General features: G+C 39.9%; 1 protein-coding gene across 8 annotated transcripts in view; it reads right to left on the bottom strand.

Annotated features, from left to right (window-relative positions):
* Positions 1 to 14982, bottom strand: part of ENPP2 (ectonucleotide pyrophosphatase/phosphodiesterase 2) — a 73069-nt gene that overhangs the window by 36387 nt on the left and 21700 nt on the right. For all 8 annotated transcript variants that reach the window (XR_003528033.1, XM_027645574.1, XM_027645575.1 and 5 more), the window contains exons 3-8: positions 13530 to 13685; positions 11334 to 11459; positions 9215 to 9275; positions 7934 to 8031; positions 6841 to 6920; positions 5530 to 5649 (exon numbers count right to left, since the gene is read on the bottom strand). Coding sequence is in view for 7 of the 8 variants with exons in the window: in XM_027645574.1 (XP_027501375.1) it covers positions 5530 to 5649; positions 6841 to 6920; positions 7934 to 8031; positions 9215 to 9275; positions 11334 to 11459; positions 13530 to 13685 (641 nt within the window). In the remaining variant the exon portion in view is untranslated. The remainder of the gene's footprint in view (positions 1 to 5529; positions 5650 to 6840; positions 6921 to 7933; positions 8032 to 9214; positions 9276 to 11333; positions 11460 to 13529; positions 13686 to 14982) is intronic.

The following is a 14982-nucleotide window of genomic DNA, read 5'->3' as shown; positions in this document are numbered from 1 at the left end:
TCCACATATCTGTCCACATATCTGTCCACATATCTGTCCACATATCTTCATTCGCGAAGCCTAGCCATGATGTGTCCACAACATCTGAATGACTCCATTCTGACTTTGCCAGGCAGAGCCTGATTCAACTCAAAGTTACAACAAAACACTACTGGATCTCTGTCCTCCTTTGTTTTTTAAGGTTGGGGTGGGTGGAAGCCTTTGGTTTATTTAAACCCAAACTAAGAAAATTCAACACTATTCACCATCATACCTAAAAGCTGCTACTCAATAACAATACATTTGTAGAGGTATCTTTAAGCAGCAGAGAAGCAGCAGTCACCCAGGTGGGAGAATTTCTATTTGCATTGAACAAGGTTTAAATCAAATATCCAGGGTTTTAGAGTTGTGACAGTTAGTGCTGATTAACCTAGTGGTAGCTATCTCTACCAGAAGTGCCCTTGGTTGCTCAGATGCTTTAATGGATAGGTAAAATTAGACAACAGACTGGATCGCACAAGCACCCTCAGCCACAGGGTAGTAACTCCAGAGAAGAGTTAGCAGCAAACGCTTACTGCCACCTAATCACCGGTGAACGTCTCTCACTGTCTTTAAATTAAACTCATCGTCTTTCAAGGCAGACTACAAGTCGTAGGAGAGGGTAGGATAGAAGAAAAAAGTTAGCAGAGGCCCTCTCAACTTTATCCATTCAAAACAATTGAAATTAAGATGCAAATAAGGGTTATTGTTCCATTTCCTCCCTGTTGCTTAGAGTCACAGACCTGAATTTAATTCATTCTAGATGTTCCAGCACTCAGCATGTAAATGCAATGTGTTATATACACTCTATGGCTGGTCACATCAGTTTAGGTGACTTATAACGTTTACTGTGTTAGGCGGTGCCAGGTCAGTACCATTTGTGAGCTTATGTTATTTGCCATATGTAAATACATTGAGTTTAACTGTTAACATATTAGAATTCTACAGTCAGATGTTTAACAGTGGCAGATGTCCACTCCTGGCTTGCATATGTGACAAGCCTTATTGTACTGCAAGCAGTATAAAGGTCATATTTCTGAATTAATTTGCTTAAGCAGAGAGGAGAGGAATAAATATTTAAAAAAATAAGAATCAGAGATCAACCACTTTGTCTTCATGCCATGCCACGCCACAGGAAATTATCTAGCTTTTCCAATGCAGAAAAACCTGCTAAATTATGCAATGACATTCAACCCTAGTACACTGGCAAATGTCCAAATAAATAATATACATGTTTTTATAAATATAAATTAAACGTATAAGTTGAATTACTTTTATTTTTATATCCTCTGTGTTGAATGACTACAATTCTCCTCCTTTATTTATGGATGAAAGAATACAAGGCTAAGCAATAATTTAGGTGTCAATGCCATATGGAACATGAAAGTCCAAAGTTCTCCCTTCTTCTGACTGCCAGACACATTTGCACACAACTATTTCAAAAGGAGTTATTAAAGACAGCTGCAGAATTTTCTTTAAAAAAGGTGCTAGTTTTAATCTTCCGTGGGTAAACAAAGCCCATAACTTTGAAGAGGTTGCCCTGTATTTGTCACACTACGAAAGGACCATATCTTGGGTCAGGGCTGATGGGAGGGACGGCTCTGAAGTCCAGCCCTTGGGCCAGGTCATGCAAACACACTCCCATTTGCCAAGTGGGGAAAGAGATTCCTGTCAGGAGCAGAGGAAGTGCACACACTCACTGCAGTGGAGAGTTGGTAATGCAAGAACGGAAAATCCTTTCCACAACCAGGCAAAGGTGGGAAAGGGGAAATCACAGCATTTCCCAAAGAAACATGTACAAGACTGGTGCAAGAATGCAAAATTAATACCACTCCTGCACCATTTGCAATTTTTTCTGTCAACAAAGTAAAACGTGGAGTAGCCCCTTCCACACTTCTTACCCTCTATCAGGACATAAAGGTTCTCACAGATTTGGCAACTAAGCATTGCCTTCTTGCTCAGGAGAAGATTTTTGTACATGGAGCCTATTAATTAAATAGACAGACTCAAAGAGCCCTGTTGCTTGTTCATGGCTCAAGCTGTATAAAAAGAAATACTTATAAAACAGAATTACAAACATCTCTCTTTCTGCTTCCCCCACGGATCAACCAAGTGACTGCAAAATGTGTTCAGGATGGAAGGACAGATGACAGCTTTTTGAAGCTCCTTCTGTAATAGTTAGACAGGTAAAATCAACAAAATTCCAATAATGGTTTTATTCTAACTACTGATGTATAAATTTGGATAAAATCAGGAATATCAAGTTAAGATGCATGTTGTTGATGGTTAGTGTCTGCAGGCATACCTTTGCAGACTTTAAAGACACCTTCACAACCTGCTGTCACTTACTGGCCCCGTTTAAGGATTATCTCATCATCTCCAACTGGGCCCTTTTTGAAGGTTGTGGTCCTTAAAAGGTTGACTGGAAATAAAGCTACATACAATGCACCCTAAACAACCATCAATACTTTTATAATTATGATATTTCTGAAGAGCAAGACGTCTTTTGGACCCAAACTGGGATCCGAGCTGGCCTACCTTCTGAAGGAACCTCTCTGTCCCCACTAACCACAGACCAGCAGTTTTATACCTTTCATCTGCTGACCTTGGCTTATTTCTAAGGATCACGAGAGATCACTAAAAAAAGCAGTGTACTGTCAGCAGTGCAAGCTTAAACTTACTACATCAAAACAAGACACGGAAAACTACTGCTTAACAGAAGCCAAAGGCAGCTGGGGCCTAATTTTAGTGCTTAAAGTTACTTGGGATGAAAACAGAATGTCAGTGTCATGAAAAATGAGCAGTAAACTTAGTTTCCCCCATGGGCCCTGATGCTCACCATTTCTGTGAGATGCTGTGGCAATATGAGGAGTGGTTTTGCAGCAGTTTCCTATGAAACGCTTTTGTTTTGAAAACATGGTGGTTTTAATCTTATATAATAAATCAAGGTTGTATACTAAATGAGAAGACTGGATTTCAGGAAGTCCCACAACCAGCTACAGCACCCTGAAACACTTCCAAACTACTTTCTTCCCCCTTCTCCTTTTCCTAATGCTATTAATTTTCTCATAATTCCTGGAGTAGAACCATTCGGATACTCATCTGCCAAATCACACTGATGTCCATGGTAATCTGGATGTTTCCCAGCAAAAGGCTGAGTATTAGAACAATGAAAGAAAGATGACCACACCCTCCACATTTTAATAAAGGCATATATGATAAGCTGGTCTTCAGGAGCAAGAAAGTATTTCAGAAATTATCACTGTTGAATAACATTCTGTTCTAGGCAGTTCTGACCATAATACAAGGCTGGGGGTCTCTGACACTTTTCTTGCCTTCTTGGACAAAAAAATAATAATTCCAAATCCTGTGCAAACCACATACCACTCTGGAGTTTTTTACTGTACTTCAGTTTGAGACCCAAGATGTAAAAAGAACCAGCTGAATATGTGATATGATAGACAAGACCTGATTTCCTTTCCTACCCCCTTAATTGTAATGTCTTGTCCTTCAATACCCAGCTATTTTTGACACTCTATGACTATGTCATATTTAAAGAAAATTATAAAAAGGAGTTAGAAACTAACTGTATCTAATCTATATGTATATATGGAGATAACCTCTTATAAAAGTCTGCAATCAAATGTGCAATTCTTCCACATGCAGAGAGAGTATCATTTATATCATATTTCTGCAAGAGATCTACCACCTCCTTACCTGGCTATTATGCCCTATCTGTCAGGTTTGCCAAACTTATGGATTTCCCTCATATTAAGTGTATGGGATTTGAATTATAGCCAGACCTATCTCTATGCATTTGCTTCCAATTTTCCAAAAACATTTCCAGTATATCACATTATTTGTGTGTTTTCCCTTTTCAAAAATTCTTCAGATCTGCTGGTTTATTTTATCATCCCTACTTGGGTCTGCAACACTCCCCTCATTCTCTGAGGATCTCATTCAGCATACAGTCATCCATTGTTGTGTAATTTTCTTGAACTCTTCTCGGATGATATTTTTCATGATTCTTGTTTACAATCCAGAAAATCTTTTTTCTCTGAAACAGCATAGGTGTTGCTAACAATTGGGTGTGGGAATTAACAATGTTCCCCACACAACACAGCAGGTGATGAAGTATTCATGGACTTATATTGTACTTTTAAAATATCATAGTTTAAAAAGAGACATTTGTACAAGCCCCAACAGTTAGTTCTGCACTAACTCCTACATAATAACAATTAATGTAAGATGCAAAATTAAAAGTGCATAATTAAATTACAGCTGCCTAACAAGTTGTCACGCAGCAGTTGAGCCATAGGATTGTCTATGAGCTCGACTCACCCTCTCCTCTCTACATAACCCATGCCAAACTCAGGTCTTAGATAGGTAAGGGAGTGACTATGCTCACTGACAGATTTTACAAGAGCACAAATACCTCATTCTGGCTCAGCTACAGCCAGACATCTGCCTGTCACATGCCTGCCTGCAGCTCTAAATTTTCACGTCTCACATTTGTTACAGACTAAACCCACGTGCAGACAAATAACACACACACTTGCTAAGCCTAAAACCATCTGAGTAACTTCCTTCAGTTTCTTGGGATATTCCTGTCTTAAGAGATTTGAGGGATGATACTGATCAATTTAGCAAACAGAAATGACAGATTACGGTGTTCCCAAATGCCTTCCAATTTCCTCACCTCTATGATCCCACTCTTTGTGAGATTAACTGGTCAAGCAATCAGTGCAATGAAATGTGCATGCACCTTGGCTGTTAGCACTTAAAACTTACTATTTTCAGTTAAACACACTTTTGTGGAGCACACCACAGCACACAGTAATAGTGCAGCAGAAACAAGGGGACTGTCTTAGCTGTAGTAACACAGAATACTTTGAAGGAGTCCATTTCCTTGCCTAGAAAAAGGATTCAGAGCTAGAGAAGCCAAGTCCAACACCAAATTAAGAGAGGGGACCTAGTTCAGCCTCTGCTGCTGTGCTTAAGGCAGAAACTAATTCCCAAGCTTCCACAGCCTCTGCAGTAAGCCATGTAACAGTGATCGCTTGTGGACTTAACAAATAACAATTATAAAATTTTGCCATGCTATGCTGACAGAACATTTATACTAAAACTGCTCAAGAACAAAATCTTTTGCTAGGACAAAACCCTGAGAAACCCATAATGAAAAGGAAACATGATGTCATAGTAACAAAAACATAGTGTTATACTGCTGCCTCAAGTGAGCTTTTTCTCCTAGCCACATCTAATTTATACTTATCAATGCAAATATCTTTCCGTAGTCAATGGATTTATTATTCTGAAAAGCAAAAACCAACTCAAAACATTACATTAAACTGAAAGACAGAGGGCCAGTTGGGGTTAGGGGGAGTGGGGATTAGGTACAAATTGTTCACATATGTATTTTTCTAATTATTATTATTGGCTATGTTCCACAGCACAGGGGGAGGGGAGGAGAGGGAGGAGGAAAGGAGGAGGAGGGAGTCTGAAACTTACTGGTTGACCTCCCCACCATCTGTGATTGAATTTCTCTCGCCCTCGAAGACTGAAGCTGGCATCAAACACTGGGTCATACATCGAATTGCCAACAATCCCATGTGATTCAGGATAGAGTCCCTTTGTGTAGAAGTAGATTAATTAGTAAAACCCTAGTACACACAAATACAGTTCTTCATAGCTATCTGCAAATACCACTAAATTGTTTTAAAATAAGTATCTTTGTAACTACACACCAGAAAAAGTTTTTACTCTCAGATAAGCACATTTAAAACTGGCTATAGTAATGAAAGCAGCAGATGATTGAATTGTGCTAAAAACATTAAAAACTCCTGTTACTTGATACTTTAAAGTTTTTCACACTGGTTAAAAGTTAGTTCGAGGCCATCAAGGAAAAGGTAAAAATGTATGAAGAGAAGACTGATTTGTACTTTCAGTTCCTCTCCATGAATGCCCTTTCTGGACATAGTAATTCATTCTCTGGTTACAAGAGTAAAACTTAGTATTTCCATTTTATAATGTTTTATCTTCATGAGAGTCTCTGTGAGATAGGTAATTTTCACAGAAAATAACTGAAGGGGGCCACCCAAAGCCATGGCTTTATATCACAATTTGCTCTGCAGTAAAAGTAATTTAAGTTTCTGCTCTTCTTCCTTTCTCTCTCATCTTTGTCCATCCCCTCCTTTCTCATCCATTTAATATTTATACAGTGGCTGCACAAAAAAAAAAAAGGGGTAAAAATTGCAGCTGCAGGTAGAGAGACTCCCACGGACCAGCTTTGGGAGCACTGTCAGTGTCACACGGGGTGTGTGCCTGACGGTGCGGTGCGGGGACAGCCTGGCTGCCAGCCCTGCCACAGGACTGTGTGATGGCTCATTTTACTGCAGGGCCAACACAGCACCCAGACACACTCTGCAGCTGTAAATTGTATGCTGACTGCTAAGTCAGCCCTACTGACTTCAGCTCCTCCAACGAAGGAACAACTGCCAGTTGTATTCAGGGTAGGATTTCAGGGGTGGTTCCCCCCCCCCCCCCCAGGAAAACTTTGACCTGTAATTATGCAGCAGTACAAATAACTGCAAAAGCAGGCATAAGAAAGCATTAGGACCACTGTGACAATGTATAATGCTGAGATACACTCCATCTCAGCACTTCAAAATACTGAAGAAAATACTTCACATAACTAAAGATCAAAAAGGGTGGACAGTGAAGCAGTTCTATTTTTTTTTTTGTTAATCTTACTTCCCACAACCCACACTTCTACTCCAGTACAACATTTTGTCATCAAAAAAATCCTTCCCAGGGACTTACAGTAGCAAGGGTGTACAAGTTGGGAAAGGTTTTTGTAGGGTAGACAGGTCGCATATAAGGAGAATGCGTTCCACAAGATCCTGAAAAATCAATACCAAATGCAAACATGAGGAAACAAAGTTCTCAGACACAGAAAACAAAAACAGAGAAAGCAATTTCTGTGACTCAAAATGATGCAGAAACTAGTTAAATTTTAACCAATTTAAATGAACACTCTGCTGCTTAGCAGTGGTAAGCAGTAGGGGCAGTGGTAAATCTACTCATGCAGTCTTTGTACTCCACAGTAAACAACTGAAATAATGCAGCCAGATGACTATTGAACCAGCTGGATTCTCATAGACTCTTTTCTTTTCTGAGCTAGTCTCTATCTAGAGTCATTGGAAATATTTTGTTAAGTAAAACAATGTTAGAAAACACGGGTTTATTTTAAGTAATAAATACACTAATGCTACAGTTTCACAATGCGCTTTGACCTCAGTCCCCACTAGAATCATTTAGACTGGAAAAGACTTTTAAGATCATTGAGTCCAACCATAGATGACTACAAAAATACAAGGAGGAAGAAAACTCAACACCTTTCAAGGATATGGGCACACACACAAACACCATGCTATACAGAGAGGTTTAAATACACAGTGCATCCAGTATTCCAAAAACCCAGGTGGATGTCCATTCCCCCAGAGGTGAGTGCAAGGCATGGCCCCAGCCAATTAACAGGCATCCACCACAGCTCCTACAGTCACTTATCCAAAGCTCTGACATTTCTGAATCAAGGGGAAAATTTTGTGGGCACCTCCCAACTGCCTTGTAAGAGTGTATGATACGTATCCTGTACTGACGATGCACTTCTTTGCTGACAAAACCACATGAAGGTCACCAATTCTGAGCAGCATTTCCCAAACCAGCAGCTCTTCCCACTCTTCTGTGTACATTAACCAGGTTGCTTTCAAGTTGCCAGTTGATACCATCTAAACCAGAGGGGACTTCTGCCATTTCAGCTTCATGGTGACCTTCCGTTGCTCAGTGAACAAAGAAAACAACTGGGCTGCAAGAGACTGCCTTTCATTCATTGTAAAAAAATAGATGTACTCACTCAGTTTTTCAATATTGGGCATGACCTTGTTCCCTTTCTTCATATATGATGCACGGAAACCATCAACAGAGAAGATGATCAAAGGAGGACGAACAAAGCTAGAAGCAAAAGCAGCAGGAGTATAAACCAGCATTTCGAAATATTTTTTTTTAATTTCCACTTACTCACTGGGACTCCAGAGAATCTGAAGTACAGTTACTGTATATACTACATGTCTACAATCCTCTGCGTACTTAACAGACCGGTAGAAGCTGATAATCCTCACACTTAGTAATACCCAGTGCTCACTCACAGTCAGTGAAAGGGCTGATATCCAACCTAAAAAACATCTTCCCTGAGCAGCTAAAAACATATAGCCCATAAAGGCAAGTGCTTATAGAAGGAGATGTAAAAGGAAAAAAAAAAATATGCATGAGTAACCACCCTAGCACACTATCTGTAGTTAAAAACCACATGTCACATGACAGCTGGTCTTCTCTCTTCGCAAATAGAAGTCCATGTAGCATTTTGAGTGAGCTCTGTGAGGCATAGCTCACCCTCACATACTAAAGATGATAGTATCTCATGTTATTTTATTATATTTTTTTATTTGCTATTGAGAGTTGATTGCAAGCAGGCAAAGATTTGTCATGGATGGACACACCTGGGCTTTTAGTGTTTACTGCTGCAGGGGTAAGCAGCTGTCACTGTCACCAAGAGAAGCTCCTCCAAATTATCCTCCTGAGACCACAGGCTGAGCTGCAACCCAGCATACCATCTGAGCAGATGCCTATCTTTAGGGATGAGACAACTGGTTTTAAAAGTGCTTACTTTCTCATATGCTCCAATTCCTCACTAAGTCTATATCCCATTGCAATTTAGAAATCGTTTCATTTAGGAGCATAACACCAGGAGTACTAAATTCAGTTTTAAAAAAAATGGTCTGAACTGTGTTCACATGTGGCCTAACATGAATTTTACTGCAAGCAGAATAACATAAGCCTTCCTACTGACTTCAAATTAGTCTGGTTACCTTCCCCATGTAAGTGAAGCACGAAAGCTCAGCAGCAGGTGATCAAAGACCAAGAGTTCAAACCCATATTTTATACAACACTACTCACCCAGCAGCTTCAAGGTAAATGTTTTACAATATTATGAGCTTAACCGTACAAATGGTGAAGCCCAGGAAAGCCCACAGCCATTCAGCCTGCATCACAGGGCCACTGCAGAAGTGTGGTGGGCAGAGCTGGGGACCACTGGCTGTGCTGCATTTGGCTTTGTAGTTGGATGCAAAACACTTACCCTGCTGGACACTCAGGAGCCTTTATCTCTTCACAGTCATCATCTACCCAGTGGGTTTCTCCTGCCAGAAAAGTCACATTGGAGTTTCAAAAAATGAAAAGTTAAAAAATCTGTGGACACAGCAATAGGTTTCACAGAAAATATATATTAAAAAAAAAAATCAAGTCTAACTCCAGTTAATAGACTGTCTTGTCATACTTTCCATAAATAACGAGCATGTCTTTTCACAAGGCTGAACAAGTGATCTGGTTATATTCTATTCAATAAAAATATTCAAACTAGCACTCCTATAGGTAGCTCTTAAAACTGGAGTTAAAAGCAGTTCTGACCACAAGAGACAATGGTAACGCTTTAGTCACAGTGCTCATCTATTTTATTTTTTTTTTTTCAGTTTTTTTTTTTTTTTTTTTAGTTTTGATGTGTCAAAAACAGGTAGTGCTGCTTCTGGCTGTGAATTCTCACCCTCCTTCCCTCAGCTCTGATGTCTCCATGAGCTGATTCAGCTGGCTAAAGGCACAAAACAAAATTCATTCTAGGGAAGAAAAACAACTCTAAACAGTTTCCAGCTGGTTTAGAGAGCTGATCAGCTCATGGATCAGGTGAGACTCAGGCTAAAAAAAGCATTAATACTCCTTCAGAGCTGGATTAGTTAAAATCTTCATGTAATCAACTATTTTCTTAAGGTTTTCACTGCTGAATGCTGACTATAGAGTGGCTCATGACTTGCACTTTCACAGGTCAATTGAAAAACAAATTATTAACTAACAAGCCTGCTTCCTAAACCTGGCACTATTAAAGGAACTGCAGTTCAAAGAAAAGAACAAAACAAAAAACATCATAGAAAAAAACTACAGGAAATGTGTGCTGCAAGCAATTCCAACTGACCATGACAGGAGGTGGAGGGACAATTTCCAAGAAAAAAAAAAAACAACCAACACACTATCCTCGGAAAGGCAAAGGTATGAATAAAGAGGAAACACTGTTCTCACATAAGGATTACTCCTGTCAAGAGTTCCAGGGTCGTTCTGATAATTTGTTATTAGCCAATTAAACAAAGATTATGTACATTAAAGCTGGAGACATGTAAATTCCTCTATCTTGACCCTGGTGAGAGGGAGCTCACAAAAAAGGCAGGAACTGAAAACATAAATAGTATTTAAGTGGTCTCAGCCTCGGGTTTCTTTGAGAAGGGGAAGAACAATCTACAGGGATTTGTTGGAAAATATATATTTCACTTGGATTCCCAACAGCGAAACCCAAGTAAACAAAAAAGCCCATTTTCAGTGTATGGATCTGGAACATTATCATTCTGTGAACATACACAGTTGTCCAAAATGGTGTGGAAGAAACAATTTCAAACTGTAACCCTTGCCCCAGTAAAGTTAGTGAATGAAAAAAAACTAAGAACTAGCTGAGATACAAAAGCAGAACCTGTAGAGTTCATTACCAAGGATCAGAAGATCTGGTCTGAATGGCAGACACACTACACAGGCAGTAGATGCCCTAAAAGAGCTGGGCAGTGGATGAAAGTTAAACTTTCACAGCCCATCCAGTGTGGTGTTCTGCAGACATGGTGTCACGATCATCTGAAGCCCATGTCACCCACCTGCTAGGAACAGCCCTTGTATTTTTGCAACTCCTCTCCCACAAGAAACAAAGCCTACAGGTGTTAGGCCAAATAGTTTCAGCAGGAGCTTTTGTGGTGGGGGTGGAGAAATGTCTTCGGCACAGAGATAACATATCTAGGAATGCTCCATTCCTTCTGAGACCATCAGATATCCCTGCTCTCCCTGTGATGCAGACAAATGCATCTGAACACTTTAGAGTTTTGCTTTAAACTCTTCTTCATCCTCCTGCTCCTATTCTCTTTCTATCATTTTATCTCTACAGGCAGAGATAATGTCCTTCTACAATCAACAAATTATCCACATTTTTCTCTGCTAGTATCCAGAAAATTACAAATTCAATTCCCCATTCTCTGCCACCCCACTCTCCCCACCCCAAAAAAAAACAAACAAAAAAAAAAAAAACAAAAAAAAAAAAAAAAAAACCCTTTACCCACAGGGCCTGCCTTCTATTGGGTTTGGAAAGATAAAAGGAAGAAAGACTAAAGACGTACCTTTGCAAACGACTTGGTAATTAGTGCAACAATCTCCTCTACTTAAGCAGTCTTCAGAGCAGTGACAAGCATTGTCATCATTCCTGGTTTCTCCACAGCGATCTTTGGTACACTCCCAGCCCCGAGCTACAATATTCACATTGTAAGAAAGAACGAGAGATTGTAAGCAAAACAAAGTAGCAACTCAAGCCACAACGACAACGCTCTAGTCGTTAAAATTCGGTGTAAAGTTTATGGCCCCATTTTAGCGATTTCTAGACCTCTGAAGTATGTCAACCAAAACCAAAAAGGACTCTTGTGATTTGCAAGTGCAAGAGAGCTCCTCCACCCAATACACATGTATTTCTGCTACCCTCCAGTGCTGTATTTCAGGCTTTGTACAATCTGGATGCCAGAAGTAGTGTGTAAAGAAAAGACAAAAAGGAATCTTGACAGATAAATGGTGGGGCCTGAAGCACAAACCAAGAATCATGGTATTTCTAGGATGATCGTTTCTTTTCCTCACAACTACTACAGTCCCCAGCTCAATCCACAGAAAATAAGAGAGTAGGAAAGAGATTATGTCGATGCAAATTGATGCCTTACTCCCATCAGCTCCTCACCCACAGTGCAAGATTCAGCACCAATTGAAAAGTTTCGAGAAAACAAGAGCTGTTCTTCGAGTAAAACACTCCAGCTCTTCTCATCTTGCAAATGAAGTTAGGATCCAAGGGCCTGTCTAAATCGAGTGCTCTCTCAAGGGTAGTACATTGGTACATTTTGGAACAGGGTCTATGGTTTTAAGGATGATCTTGCACATCCAGGCCCAAAGAAACTTTAAAAATCAGTTTTGACAACATTCACCCAGTAAAAAAAACACATCACATCAGAGAAGTGTCTTTTATCTTATTTTCTCCTTCATTTGGGGCTTTTTTTTTCTGCAAGTAGATAATATTTACAGATTATACATGTGATAATTGCCTGAATAAATGCCTATGGGGGTATATGAGAATTAGCACAACAGTTCCAAGTGCTATGCAGGTACCCATACACATATGTGAACATGTGTCTGCTGCAGACAGGAGACCTGAAAAAGTGAAAATCCACCCTTTGGTAGCAGACATCTTGCTGAAAGCTGAAAGTCTTCAAAAAGAGCCTCTCATTCTGCAGTCATTTACACCAGGGGTGAAACAGCATCAGCCTAAAATCAGAAGTTTTTTGGCCTGGAACCAAAGTTGTTTTTCATACCAGATTAGCTCACCATTTTTTGGTACTGAGCTATGCAAATTATATATTCATAAATAGAGTTGAGGAAATCAGGACTTTTAAACATGGCACAACCATGGGCAATGATATATTTAATCATCAGACTTCTCTTCTGGCTGCTTAGTGTAATACTTTAATAAAGCAAGAAAAAGTTTAATGGTAAAAGTAGAAGGCACCTGTGCCAGCTCTGACCACTGTGCAAAAACTCAAAAAGAAGGGTATAACTAATAATTTAGATGCACTATGCTAAGAAGTAAAATATAATTTGTGGCCGTCTTTGACGTTTTCCTTGACTATGACTCATGGAAGAAAAAAAAAAAAGGCAAAAAAAAGAAGAAAGTGAACCCATTGCTGTATTTTCATCCCCCAAGGTCCAATAAATTGAAGTCAAATGTTTCTACTAGTGCGTTATAAGCATCCTGAAAATGGGAAATCAGTCTGGGTAGCAAGCCCAGGCTGTCATCTGAGGCTTGCTCCAAGAGGACCCACACTCCTTCAATGCTCCCAGCTTCCAAGGCACCTTCATACCACAAATGAGCCTGAATTGCTCCAATATTAAGTTATCACTTGGGGGAAAAAAGGATGGCTGACACAAAATGACCAACCTCCAGTTTTTACCACAGATTTTAATTGTAGCCTGGAGGTCAAACTGGTCCCTGAACACTGATTATTGCTTTTAATTTAGTACCAGAAGATCTACTTTTCATGTAATATGAACAGTACCCTGCTTTTTCTGCCCCCAGAGAGAGAACAGTAGATGCTCATTCCTGCTGCTCCTTGCAAGGAAACATGGGCTGCATTCTGGGCTGAGCTAAGCCTGCCCAGCAAGGTGAGGTGAGGAGGAGATGCAGGTTATGGCAGGGAGCGAGAGTTTATCAGGTAGGTCCTGAGCACTGGCAGGAACCAGGTGTCAGCAGCACCTGGCAGTGCGGGACAGGAGACCCATCATACCTGTCTTCAAGCACAGCTCATCAAAGTCGAAGCAGCAGCTGTTGTAGCTCTTGCACAGGTTGTCACAGCGGCAGCCAGGAGGCTCTGCCTCTTGAAGTTCAAAGCACCTGTTTTTGCAGGAGCCAGAGGTACTGATCCAGGGGGAATCTGACAGGACTGTGTGAACAAGAAACAGGGCAACATCTGTCAGGCCAGCAGCAACAGGACAGGCAGCTCAGCCCCAAGCCACTCAAAAGAGCAAAACCTCAGATTCTTGCTCTGGGAAAGGGAAGGAAGCAGGGAGAGGAAAAAGACTGCTTGAAGAAATGAAGGAAAAAAAGAACAAATTCCAAAAGAGCTGTTCTTTTGGGGGAGAAAAAAAAAATAAAGGAAGCAGCATGCTGTGATAACATCCTGCAAAGAAAAAGCCCTGGCTTTACCTCTGTAACAATCAAGAGATCATTAGCAGAAACGTATTGAAGTCTCCAAGGCCCCATTCCAGGAGCTGTAGTTATTCCACAGAAGCAGGCCTTTGTTTTCAGAAACCAAGTGACATTTTCATGGCTGGCTGGTCAGTTTGCATAGGAAAGGACTCCAATTAATCTACATGCAACAGCAGGACTTGGTTTGCTATACTGGAAGGCCTCAAATCAATGTGAAGCATGAAAGAAAACTTTAACATGCTCTATAAATTAATGGAGAAATAAAGCAAGGCTTTTTGATGAGATTCTGCAGAGCACCAAATTATAAAAACTCCAGAAATGCAGAAGTATTTAAGAAATTAATATATTATTATGTGTGTAAGTAAATGGAGGACTGCCAATCTGAAAGCCATGAATAATGTATTAGACTTCAATATTCTATTAGTAAGGGTCCTTAAAGTCAAAGCTGATATGCGTGTGTCTGCTGTTTTCTCAAAACTTACTGTTTTGTACTCTTTAAATATTTTCAAAGTTTTTCCTATAAGAGAATCCTACATAGCACCTTATACGAAACAGGAAAATTGTGTGTTGTTCTCTAGGGTTAATCGCATTTTATGAAATAAAATAACTAAGTTACGTTATCCTTTAAATACAAAGGTGTTCCAAGGAAAATTTCACAATACCTTTTGTTCCTTGAGAGACCTATTAAAATTAAGTATTTTAAATCATCTTGGTTTTGTTTTCTTTTAGGTCATGGTTTGGTTTTGGGTTTGGTAAACCTCACCATGATTAGCAGTATGATTTTAAGAGGACTGACACAATAGCATTTTTGGGAAACAGCTGCTTTGATATTTTCTTATATATTTTTCCCCTTACACTTTTAAATAGCTGAAAGTTCAGTCACCACAAACTGAAGCGAAATCTCTTCCCAAATAAGATGGCATTAACCAAATACTATGAGAATGGATGGAAAAATGATAAAAGAGTTCAGAGGTGCCATTGTAGTACCTGATGTCTCACCAGCACCCATCCCCAGCACTACTGCTCCACCA

Source organism: Corapipo altera, unplaced genomic scaffold (assembly GCF_003945725.1).
Source record: "Corapipo altera isolate COAL_440 unplaced genomic scaffold, ASM394572v1 51, whole genome shotgun sequence".
Lineage (NCBI taxonomy): Eukaryota > Metazoa > Chordata > Aves > Passeriformes > Pipridae > Corapipo > Corapipo altera.
Note: the sequence above shows the minus strand (reverse complement) of the source record. Positions and strands in the feature narration are given on the sequence as shown.